The 13,031-nt window shown below is 37.2% G+C and overlaps 1 protein-coding gene across 1 annotated transcript in view; it reads left to right on the top strand.

The window, feature by feature from the left end:
- PELI2 (pellino E3 ubiquitin protein ligase family member 2) overlaps positions 1 to 7,123 on the top strand; it is a 196,506-nt gene extending 189,383 nt beyond the window's left edge. Inside the window, exon 6 of the mRNA XM_058293384.1 lies at positions 2,388 to 7,123. Coding sequence (XP_058149367.1) covers positions 2,388 to 2,954 — 567 coding nt within the window. The 3' untranslated portion in view covers positions 2,955 to 7,123. The remainder of the gene's footprint in view (positions 1 to 2,387) is intronic.
- Positions 7,124 to 13,031: the final 5,908 nt, after the last annotated feature.

Here is a 13,031-nt window from a genome sequence, read left to right as displayed (position 1 = left end):
TATTTTTAGTTAATTGTTAGGTAGAATCTAGAACAAGAGACAGCAAATGTCTTTTTCAAAAGTCCCATAGAAAAATAGAAGATATGACTGAGCATTTTTCAGAGAGAACAATGATAAGCAAATATTGCTAAGATGGGAGACGGTTGTGCTAAACTGGCTTGCTATTCTCTACTGCATGTTTGCTTTTAGGGATTTGTTATTTTTATTACTATTTTATACCATTATTCACCTACAGGTACAGCCTGTGCATTTTACAGTAAAGCCTGGTCTTGGAACATCATAACTGAATAAATATGAGAAGCATTTTCTATGAAAGGGCAAGCAAATTCAATAAACTTCCTTTTAATGCTTTTCAGGAGATTGTAGATAGGGAAGGGAATGTAAAAGCATTCTTTCCAAATAAGTATTTGGTTTCTGACCACTGGATAATTTTACACAAAACTTACCTACCTTGGCTGGACTAGTTGTAATCATTATAACAACAAGGGGAAGATGTCAGTAAATGATTACTGGGTGCAGGCACTGCATTAACATGTCAGAGACAATAGCTCTGTTTAGCCTGCACAGAGACAATAGCAGTTTAACCTGCACAGCAGCACTGTCAGGGCGATGGAATCCTCCCCATTTTACGAGTGAGGAAGGTATAGCATAGGGAGGTTACATATTGCCCCGTGGCACAGAGTTAAGAGATGCTGTGATTAAGATTGAAATTCAGGTCTACCTGCTTTAAGCGTGTTAAGAAGCTTGGGCTTGATCCTGAGGGCAGTAGAAAGTCAGAAAGGGACAGAATGTTTAGTTCTTTCCTTACCTCTGTCTCACCTTTACACAGTTGTTTTCCTCTGCCCCCTTTCGGCCCTGCCTGGGAAGTCTCATCTAAAGACTTCACCTAGATACTGTTAAATCCCAGATATATTTCTCCTGGCCACATCTGTTTTCCAAGCCACAAACACTCGTGCTTTCTATGCATTGTCACCACAGATACTCTGTACCCAAAACTTCCTTTTCTCCCATGTTTCCTGTCTGTGGAAAGTCCCATTCTACCTAGACAAGAATGCCAGATATATGAACATCTTTCTTCCTCAAATCTCTAGGAGCTGAGGCGTGCCGAGTACCTCCTTGACACCAAACACCTGGGCCCTCTGTTGCCACTGACCCTCTCTCTGTTGAGGGTCACCTGCCCTCGTTTGCCTGGATGGAGAGCCCCACGCTAGTCCTCTTCCCTCACCTCCATCCTCCACAGCTCTGGAAGGAACCTTTTTGAAAGGCAAAACTGTGATTTTACAGTTGCCTAAACCTCCCGTGGCCAGCCCCCTCCCCAGCCTCAGTGTCCCGCCCTGCCTAGCCAGCACCTGAGTTCCAGCCTTGCTCGGCTCTCTGTTGAATTCGTTGTTCCCACAATGCACGTAGCATTTGACCTTTTCATGTTTCTTTCTGGAGTGTCTTCCTCTCATCCTACCCTCTGACTCTTGACAATATCTTTTTTGAATCTGTTTAAGGGGAAAACCATTTTAAAAACCATTTCTGACTTCCCATCATCATTGAAGTTAAAATAGCAAATATTTACATAATGCTTACCTTGTGCCAGACATTGCTCTAAGCACTTTATTTGGATTAATTTATTTAATCCTCAAAGCAACCTTATCTACATTTTACAGAAGAGGTCATCAAGGCACAGAAGCTTAAATAACCTGCCCATGGTCACATAGCTTCTAAGTGACAGGGCAGGATTTAAGCCCAGGCTGGCAGGCTGCAGAGTCCATGCTTTTAACCTGATGGGACTCCTGCGGACCATGCCCTGGTCAGCTGTCACTTGGTGCCACTGCCCAGCTAGCCTTTTAGAAATGAAGGTTAAAAGCTTCAAACCTTAGGAATGAAAGGTGAAAGATAAGATCCAAGGTACACCCGAAGCTACGATCACCAGGAGTCTTTTGGACCACTGCGGTAATTACTGCAGGACCCCCACAGGGGTCTCTGGATTGGGCTTCATTGAAGTATATGTCTTCACCTGGACCCTATGAGACAACTGGGTAATTGTGTTATTGAGTTAGGGAGGAAGAATACAAAGTTAATGAGATCCATGAGGTTCCTTGCAATAATCATTACATTAATTCAACATGTAAAGCTTTAGATACGTGGTGCTTAGGGCTTTGTGCATTTGACCTAAATGTCATATCCACTTTTCAAATGAGGAAACTGCAGAAGCTCAGGGAGAATAGGGTGCTGCCCCAGTCCTATTGTTAGTGGAATAAACTGTCTCCCAACTAATACTTGCTTGCAACCTGTGTTTTCTTTAATGATAATTTTTGTTGATTTTAAGAGGGAAGGATGTTGGAGTGATTTGCCAAATTTTGCTTCTAAAAGGCATGTCTATCAAACCTTGTTTGTAGGTGGAAAGTGAAACCAACGTGCTGCAAGATGGCTCCCTCATTGACCTGTGTGGGGCCACTCTTCTCTGGAGAACAGCAGATGGCCTTTTTCATACGCCAACTCAGAAACACATAGAAGCTCTCCGCCAGGAGATCAATGCCGCCCGGCCACAGTGTCCTGTGGGGCTCAACACCTTGGCCTTCCCTAGCATCAACAGGAAAGAGGTGGTGGAGGAGAAGCAGCCCTGGGCGTATCTCAGCTGTGGCCACGTGCATGGGTACCACAACTGGGGCCACCGGAGCGACACAGAGGCCAATGAGAGGGAGTGTCCCATGTGCAGGACTGTGGGCCCCTACGTACCTCTCTGGCTTGGCTGTGAGGCAGGATTTTATGTAGACGCAGGACCGCCAACCCACGCTTTCACCCCCTGTGGACATGTGTGCTCAGAGAAGTCTGCAAAATATTGGTCTCAGATTCCGTTGCCTCATGGAACTCATGCATTTCATGCTGCCTGCCCTTTCTGTGCAACGCAGCTGGTTGGGGAACAAAACTGCATCAAATTGATTTTCCAAGGTCCAATTGACTGATGCGACAGCCATCTACGACTTTATTAACAAGTTACTGTGAAGATTTTGCCACTAATTCTAGATTTTACCTTTTTATAATGTTTATTAAGGGAAGGGAGGGTTGGGGCTGGGGAAAAGAAGGGGACACTGATGAAACATGCCAAGAATATAACAGATATCAGTGGTGTGTTGCATGCTCAAAACAGCAGCATAGTCATTAAAGTCCACTTGATTAAACCGTGATATCTTTGTAATAATCAGATTTTAAATGCTAAGCTTTTATTTTAACCTTGAATTTTTACCAAGTTTTTCCTTTAAGAAACTTGGACAATCCTTTAAATTGTATTTTACAAATGTGGAAGAAACTGATTCAAAAGTCATTGGCTCTCAATGTGCAAACTTCAGTGCCGCGTGGTGTAGGTGTTAACTGAACGATAGAGTGTCTGGAAATACTTGATAATGACTAGAATCTGACCTGATACCAAAGGGGTGGCTTTATCAAATGTTAGTGATTGGCAGGAGACCTTATGCACAGGTGGTTGTTTTGAAATCTGGGTTTTTTTCTGATTCATTTTTCATATATTATTTGGGAGGGAATATTCATATATTGTGATTTTTTTTTAACTTTGGTGGAATTTAATTACTTTGTACACACATTCATCGAAAACCTTGGCATTTCAAAAGAATTCTCCATAACTTTTTAGTCTGCTTTGTTATTTCTCCTTAGTCTGATTTGTCCCTGATACTCATCTTGCATGCCCAGAACTGTTACGTTGGTTAAAATTTAGTGACTCTTAAAAATTCATTAAGTAAGGGTGAATATTGCAGCAGTAGACATGGCCTAGCTACTATAATACCAAATTAATTTGCGTATTGAACTGTTATAAGGTTTAAGAATGATTAAAATAAGCTATTACTTCTAAAATCACATGTTGGGGTTTCATAAAGGAGTTTTTTTTTTTTTTTCCTTAAGAAAGCCCAGATTCTGTGAGCCTAAAAGCCACATATCACAATGATAATTGTTTTTGTTCACTCACTTTCCACCATCTGTCATGTTCCCGTGCAGCTTAAGGAGCCCTGTAAGTTTTGAAAATGTTTGCAAATCAAACTAAATTTAAATGTGATCATTGGATATACACAACACCAAGTGGTACATCTGCAGAGATAATTTGAAATTCTGACTTTGAGAGAGCAAATGAGTGTTTACTAAGGAATAATTAAATTGGAATTTCATATGAGCTCCACCATCCCTCTCTGTTAGTTTCATTTCATTTTGAATAATAATTCGTGGATGCTCATTCTCAGAGCTTGGTACTCCCAGAATATGAAGATCTTTAGGAAATGAGACTGCCAGAAGCTGGCTGAGATGAAATAGATCCCTGACACATGGAACAACTATTTATTTACACTACTTATATCCTCTTAAATCATCCATTGCAGATTTGTGCTACATTTTTTAACCTTGTAAAGGTATGTAATTTATGATTCTAATATATTATATTCATACTTGAATTGGTCTTTTCATATTTTTCCAGTAAAGTGTTTCAGTCATTCTAACCCATTTTTCTTGAAGTGATAAGATACATTACTCTTGATTGCTGCTGCTTAATTTGATACTTAATAGTTTAAAAGTTTGGCCTCTTAGTTTTAAAATAACTTTATTTTCTAATGGAGATCATAGGTTAAGGTGTTTTCTGTTTTGTTTTTGGTTTTTGTTGTTTTTTTGTCTTTTGGATTTAAATGACATGAAAAAATCTAACAACAGTTCTCTTAGTGGTAATTCTATTTATTCTGTGTAGCTTACTCTACCCACAGACCATAAAGCAAAAGAAAAAATGGAAGGGCCTAGAATAATATAGCTAATGCCTTTTGATATATCAAGAATCTCCAGTGACTAGGTTTCACTGGTAGAGTCTGTTTTGTCATCCCATGATTCTTTGGACTTCACGAAACTATAAAGGAGGCACTAGTTCCCATTTCTTAAATTATGGCTACAGATGTTGTGAGTATTCCTGATACTCTCTAAAGGTATCTTGTAAGGTAAATGGTCTTGTATCAAGAGAGGCTGGATTTTACCTTTTTTTCCCAAAAAATTATGTTCCAATACCATGATTTTCCTTTACAAGGACTATATATAAGTCTAGTAGTTCTTTAGACAACATGTGCCCCAAAATAAAGTTATCTTCCAGCATGAAGTTTCTGACTTGTAAACCAAGATAGTTACACGTGAGTTGAGATGTGGGTAGTAAATTCTAAGCGCTTGGAAGGGGGAACAGTCAAGTGCCCTCTGTCAGTTCCTTGTCTTTTCCTTCGGCTTCCAAGTGAGGTCCGCTTTTACTCCATCTTTGGGACCACAGGAAGCCCACAAAAAGGAAACCATGCTCAACTTGGCCACTTCTAGTAAGATCCCTAATAATTTTACCTGATGAGATTTTTTTTCAGAGCTGAGAGTAATCTAGCTTTTAAGAATAAAGAGCTCTTACCAAAGTAGAGTAATCAAATCAGAAAAAGCAACTTCTCAAAGTTTACTTATGTTCTTATGTGTGGCTTGCCTTCACATTAAAGTATGAGTCCCACTTCCCAATATGCATACATAGGAAATTGCCCTCCTGTTATCCTGGTCTCCCTGACAAATGCCTTTTTGCAAATAGGTTTCCAAAAGTAAGACCACAGTGATGTATTTCCGTGTGGATCTTTTTCTTTGTTTGATTTTCATGTAAGTGTACTACCAAAAAAAAAAAAAAAATCAGAGTGGATGGGGTAAAACTCTGAGTATTTTTCTAGTCTGGAATTTTTTATTATTAATAATCGGTGCTGCTGGGTCATGCATGCTGCAACTCTTAACATTTCCTTATTTGGTTCAGCTTTTTGCAAAAAGGGCTACAGTTCACATTGCAGAGAACATGTTAAGCTTTCTGGTTCCCCTCCCCCCTCCCCAACTGTGGCCCAAAAGAATTAAAATCTTTTAATATAAATAGAGAGCATATTTATCATTCTTCGATAGTTAATTATAGAGTTTGGTACCTTTGTGCCTCAGGGAAGCCACGTGATATAGCTGGTTATAGAATTTCAGGGGTAGGGTGTAAAGAAAGGAGAAAGCCATTGGAAAACTGATGGGCTCCATTAAGGAGACTAATGAATCTGGATGCAGAACTATGCCAGGAACTGGCATAAACATGATTATAGTGGAGTTTATTTTCCAGTATCAATAGGGAAGTTTTAAGTTCTTACATAATACTGTACTAGGAAAGTTGAGAACATTTTTCCTCATAAAGGTTCAATGTCTTTTGTTTTTGCTTACATAGAAAAACTCAAACCCCTTTTGGGAACTCATTGCTGTTGTTTGGGCACTTTTTCAGGTTTAAGGAGCACGTTTCCACTTCCTAATTTAAGTGTAATATAGGTTTCAGAATTATTACCTGCAGTTCTATGAATTTGCTCATCTTTCCATTTTAAAGCCATTCTGCTTTTTGGATTTGCATGAAAGGGTGTATAGCACACAATTATTAATGCTGGGGAAAAACTAGTTGTCTTCATGCAATCCTGCCTCATAACAGTGGAATTTCTGGTAGACAGACCACAGAACCTTGATTTTAAGCCAAATCCAGCTCCATTCCTTTGGCTGTCGATCTTATGTTCCTATGCTTTGGCCTCTGAGGGGATGAAGTTGCTGGTTCATTCGGCTGGAACTCAAGCACAGCCCTTATCATTTCAAACCCAGTCAAAGGCCAACAAGACAACTTCAGGACCTTTTCAAAGTAATGCAAACATTATTGAAGCCGTAAAACAAAAGGGGATTCAGTATTTTCTTTTTAGTAAAACTTACATCCTCTCAAATGAATTTTAGCTGTCAAGATGTATACCTAGAGGAAGATAGAGAAAAACAGATATTTTTCCAATTGTACTTACCGCATTTCTAAAAAATAAACTCAGTGAAAGAGACGTTGTTTCTTTTTAATTGAGATGACAGATTGCTTCTCCATATTAAATAGTCTAGAAGTTAAGGGGAGGTGATCATATTTACCATGTATAGTGTTATGAGCAGTTAAATTTTGTGGATATATTTGTAAAATTGTTCTTTTATATTTCATGTCAAATTGAAAAGTTTATTTCTTTTCACTATTGTACCTGTGGAAATATAAGCCATTTTACAGGGGATATCTTCAAAAAATATTAAACGGATCTCAGTACTTTTGTGAGTTGTTGTCTTCAGACTCTGTGATTATCACTGGGTTCATCTGGACATTCAATAGGAAACAGATACAAAAATAGACTTGATTTTTGCTTTTCTCACATTTCCAGATTAATTCCAAGCAGTTGAGCTATTCTGTAAAATGCTTATTTATAGCTGCACTCTAATAAGTCCCTTAAATTTTTTTATTAGAGAAATTCTGTTTGCGCTTATTTTACCACTTCTTGTGACACTGCATCACTATTAAATAAATCTAACTTTTAGGAGAATTTAACCTGGTTTGTAAAATGAATGGATTTTCTTCATGATCTTTATAGTCATTTTGCTACTCTTGTGACAGTCTTCACTTTTAACAACATATAAGAATTGTGCATAAGCCTTCAAGCCGTAAACTTTTGTAGCTATCATAAGAGAATATATCATACATTTATGACAGTTTTTTCCTTATCAAATTGATATTCCAGGAATTTTAGTTATTATTGAGTGAAATAGATTTTTAATTTCAAAAAAAGGAGAATGCACATATATATAGATTTCATTTCAGAGGTTAAATATACTTTACCAAATCTAAAATGGTATGAATAGTAAGATGCGCTATTATAGAAAAACACAGCCAGTTAACAATTGTAAGACATTACATTCAACCAGGGTGCCAAGAAAATTGAATGGGGAAATAATAGTCTTTTCAACAAATGGAGCAGGGACAATTGGATATCCATGTGCAAAAGAATGAAGCTGGACTCCTGCCTCGTAACATATACAAAAATTATCTTAAAATGAATCTTAGATCTAAATGTAAGAGCTAAACCTATTAAACTCTTAGATGAAAGCATAGCTATATCCTCTCATGACTTTGGATTAAGGGCAGTGGTTTCTTAAGTATGGCACCAAAAAACACAAGCAACAAAAGAAGAAACATAATTTGATCTTCAGTAAAATTAAAAATGTTTATGTGTCAAATCACATCAAAGTGATAATGGAGGAAAATATTTGGAAATCATGTATCTGAATAAGAAATATACTCTTAGAATGCAACAATAAAAAGGCAACCCGATTTTTAAAAAGGTTGAAAGATTTAAATAGACATTTCTTGAAAGAAGATAGGCAAATGGCCAATAAGCAAATGAAAGGATGCTCAATATCATTAGCCGTAAAGGAAATATAGAAACCACAAGAGAAAACCACTTCATACCCATTGGGATGCTAAAATCAAAAAAATTAACGAGTATTGACAACATTCCACAGAAAGATTCTCAATCCATGCTGGAAAAATTGGAACCCTCGTATGTTGTTGGTAGGACTGTAAAAAGGTGCAGCTGCTTTGGGATACATTTTGACTATTTCTCAAAAGGTTAAATATAGTTACCATGTGACCCAGAAATTCCACACCTAGGAATATACCCAAAAGTACTGAAAACATCTGTCCACACAAAAACTTGTACATAGATGTTCATAGCAGCATTATTCACAAGAGCTGCTTGGTTTGGGGGTTACTTTGGAGTTCAATGAAAATGCTCTAAAATTAGTGGTGATGGCTGCACATCTCTATGAACATACTAAAAGCCACAGAATTGGATACTTTGAAAGGTATGTGATTTTTATGGTATGTGATTATATCTCAATAAAATTTTTATTCATTTCAAGAATGCGAAAATTTTGCATCCTAGAGCTCAAATACAATACCAAAACCTTTTCTTAATGTTTCAGATGAAGAGATTTATGATTCTCTAATTTTTGCCTGCCTGGAGATATTTTCCAAGATCTTATAACATTGTTAAGTTCATTCCTTCCTATCACACTTCTGCTTGCCAATAGATAAAGAGAACATATACATAAACCTTGCAAAAAGATTAGAAGAGAATTTCATGTTCTTAAGCCTCTGTGGCCTTTTTTCTATTAGGAATAAAGCATTGAATACTATTCTGAAAAGCCTCAAAATCCACTTTCTTTATAAAGTATTTTTTAAATGACATTATTTTATAATCAAAAAATAATATAGGGTCATTGTATAAAATTAAAAATCTGGGAAGCATGGAAAATAAAAGCCAGTCATAATCCCACCAACCTGGAAATAACCACTGTTAATAGTTAGGGCTTTATCTTTCTAAACTGAAGAAAGAATTTTTGATTGTGATGTCAGTTTCATTCTGGTCTTACTTAAAAATTTGTCCTGCATAAATGTTGTGTCACTTAAGGAACAGAGTGAAAAAATGGTAGATTGTATGTCTGCAGGGGTTTCTCAGGGAACAGTTGCAAAAGGAATTTACTTTGCCAAGAGCACAAAATGCATTTGAAACTGGCAAAATGAGACGACAGTCATGGTGTATTTTAAGGCTACTAGAGCAAACTGTTTTCAAACTGTTTGTCACCCTGAGCACCCACTACCAACTGTGGAACATACACTGTAATGCCCAAATTGATCATCTTTAAACATTGCTTCCTTTTATCTTCTAAGCAAGTTCTAGTAGAAACTAAGGGAATAACTAAGGTTATTCCCTTAGTTAAAAGAAGGATAATGGATTTTTTCTTGCCTAACTCCACGTCCAAGTTTGAGTTTACATCAGAGTGCCCTGAGGTGTTTGCTTAAAATGCAGATGCCCTAGTATCATCCATGGGCTGATGTTCTATTCTCTAGTTCTCTCTAGGAATTCGTACTTTTCGAAAGACAGCCCAGATGGCTGTCTTTTTCAATGAAGTGACTATATTGATTGTACACCCTGCTGTGCAAGTTACTGAAATTTCCATTGTGCTCATTGGTTTTGACCAACCCCACTGTTTTCTGGGAGCTCAAAGTGTGTGGCCCCACATTAGCATGGGTTTCGATGGCCCAGCCAGTCAAGTTACCCTCTGTCCTATAATTCTACGTAAATGGACCTACTCTTCAACCTCGTTGGTTCTTTTCTAAACTTGCATTGCCTATCCCTTGCCATTGGTTTCTTTAGTTTATGTCTGTAGCTACAGACCTGCTATGTCTGTAGCTATTTAGTTTATGTCTGTAGCTACAGACCTGCATAGATTCTCAAGCTGGTTTGAAGGAGCAGTGTTAAAGATGAGATTTTTACATCAGTTCTAGTTTTCAAAATTGTCTTAAGTACGATGGAAACTTGCTGTGGGTCAGCAAAATGGATAATATCAGAGCATATTTCACAGACTTTGGGTTCCTACCATCTAGTGATAACTTTATCACAAACTTGGAAAAGGAAAGTTTAAATTTCAGAGTTTGGTTTCTGTACATTCCAGATTTATTTGACCACAAATTCCCCTCTTTCCCCGGTACTGTGTTTTAAAGTTCTTGGGAAATGCTGAAACTTGTAGGCTTTAGACATTATGGAGCTTTTGACACACCGTCTCAAAATTACTTTTATTTTAAATAAAAACAAATAAGTGTGAGCCCAAGGTTGGCCACTGCTATTCATGTAGTTCTAAAACCTTAATCTTTTAAGGAAAATACTGTTGTTTATGTGTGGCTTTTTATTTTACCAACTTTATGACTTAAAACAATTTAATATGTTATTGCTTGTGACCATTCAATGATAACTTAATTTCAGGAAAAGAATTACATAGCAAATATACTCGTGACAATATTTGAGAATCTAAGACTGACAGTTATGCACCACCCTTTCACTTGGTAAATTTTTCTTAATTTAAATGAATTTAATTTATTTTTATAGTATCAAAGCCCTATTCTACTTATTAGAATTATTCTTTCAGAAATTTGGCTGGAATTTTTTTTTCTATTTGGAACAGTTTACCTCTTGGACCAGATGGACAACAAACTCAATTACCACCCAATGCTGCTGACGGAAAGTACCAGGATGCTTGACTAGTTCTGTTAATTTCATGTATAGAGGAAGAGTAAAAACTCATTGAAATTGCCATAACTTATGCTGTGAAATCCAATAAACTGACTGAATTTTAAGTCCCTAAAGTTCACTAACACTTCCATTGGATGAAAATTTCAAATTTACCTATTTGATTAATTGATGGAAGTTATGTTTTTGTACAGGTCTGATTTCTTCACTTACACTGCTATGCCTTTAGGATGAAGGACTGCTATCGAAAATGCAGTTTTAAGCAATGAATTGAGTCTGAATTAACATGGCTGAAATTAGAACTCTCAAAGTCAGTGTGACTGATGAGAAAAATATTAAGTTAGGTGTCAGTTTCTGATAACTGTTTGCCTTTAATTAATTGTGTGATCTGGGCAAGTTGTTTCACCTCTCTGCATATTTCCCCTCCCTGGGATATAATGAAATTGGACTAAATCAATGGTTTTCAATTTGTGGATGTATGTGTAGGAAACTTTTTTAAAAATCAAAGTAAATCTCATCCAGATTCCTAATAGACAATATATAAAAAACTATTTTAATAGTATAAATTTTATAAGCTAAAGTATTAAAATTATTTTAATGAGAAAAAAGCATAAAATCTAAGGTTAGGGAAAAGAGTTATAATCATATCAATTTTATGTTTGGTTTAATTTGCACTATATGGGTTAAAAACCCTAATTCATGTAGGTATTTTGCAGATGATCATAGTTTTTTAAAAATACCAGATCAACTGCAATCTTAACCTTTTTTAACTTATCCAAACCATAAGTTTGAAAGAGAAGTAATAGAATTTTTTTCCAGTTACAGTGCAAAGAATTATATCCATTGAAGTCAGACAAAAATCACCTAAAAGGAGAGTAAGTGCAAAAACATTTATAATATATCTTGGCACAGCATATTAGAGTGGGCAGGCACTAAGTGGATAGACTCTCAAGATTTAACAAATACATACCAAAACTAATCTTTGTCCTCTTTCTAATTTCAAAATTAGAACCTCGTCTAATTTCTTAGAAAAACATTCAACCACGGCATTTAGTGGTTCTTTTTTAAATAGGCACCTTTAGGAATGATTTGTTAAATCAATTTTATTTTAATGGTGCTTATAGACTTACTTGGAGTTGACTGGAATGTATTTTGGTGGAGAGACGCATCCTCGTTCTTTGTCTTCTGAAGGAGTCCTTGTGCATGGACAGAGAGATGGTCCTGGTTTGGGTGGTTGAGGCACCAGGAGAGATGTTTAGTTTCCCTCTGAGGAACTTCAGTCAGTCCATCGATGTGTCTGATCACTTATACATAAACAGCCAGTGGGCCCAACTGTGGGAAAGAACAAGATCCTAGACCTCTGACTCTGGAGAAGGTACTTTATTGTCTTTAGTGAACACTCTCAGCACTCAGCCCTCCTCTGAGGCCATGGCAGTTTTGAAGCAGGGAAAAGTTTAGGCGCCTGGAGGATAGATTTCTCCAAATCAAAACTCAAATAGAGTTGAGGATCTGTAAAGCTTGCTTCTCACCTAACAGTCACCCTGTCTAGGACTTGAGGAAATGGGAGTATATGTTGATTTCCATTAAGAAAAGGAAAGTGCTTATTGAAACAATACCACTCCCGCCTCCCATGTTCACACACTCCCAACCCTCCAGCCCTGCTGTTTCTACTGTCTGAAAGGAAAATCCCCCTGAGCTGGCAGGATCCCTAAGAGAGGTCATTGGATCCTTTCCATAGGTTACCCCTCTATTTAAAGAGCAAATGTCTCATCACTCCTCCACAGAGCATCTCCATGTTAAAAACTACAGCACTATTTTTAATGTGTCCTTATGCTTCTGGGAGATGAGTCAGGATTCTCTTTTTTAAAATACTTGGCCTTCCTCAGAAGAAACATGCACATAGGAGGCTTTCAGTTGCTCCTATTCCAGTCATAAAGTAAAGCGTTTGCTCCTTTTCTTAGCTGCCCTCAACACCATAGAACTGTTCGGGCTGTTTTTCCTTCCCCTCACCGCTTTATGGCTCACTTAGAAAGCAACAGTCAAAGCAGATGCAAGGGGGATGAACTGGTAATCATCAATTCAAGGAGTAAAATA

Source organism: Dasypus novemcinctus, chromosome 3, assembly GCF_030445035.2.
Source record: "Dasypus novemcinctus isolate mDasNov1 chromosome 3, mDasNov1.1.hap2, whole genome shotgun sequence".
In the NCBI taxonomy this organism is placed as follows: Eukaryota; Metazoa; Chordata; class Mammalia; order Cingulata; family Dasypodidae; genus Dasypus; species Dasypus novemcinctus.
This window is presented reverse-complemented; position numbering and strand designations above follow the sequence as displayed.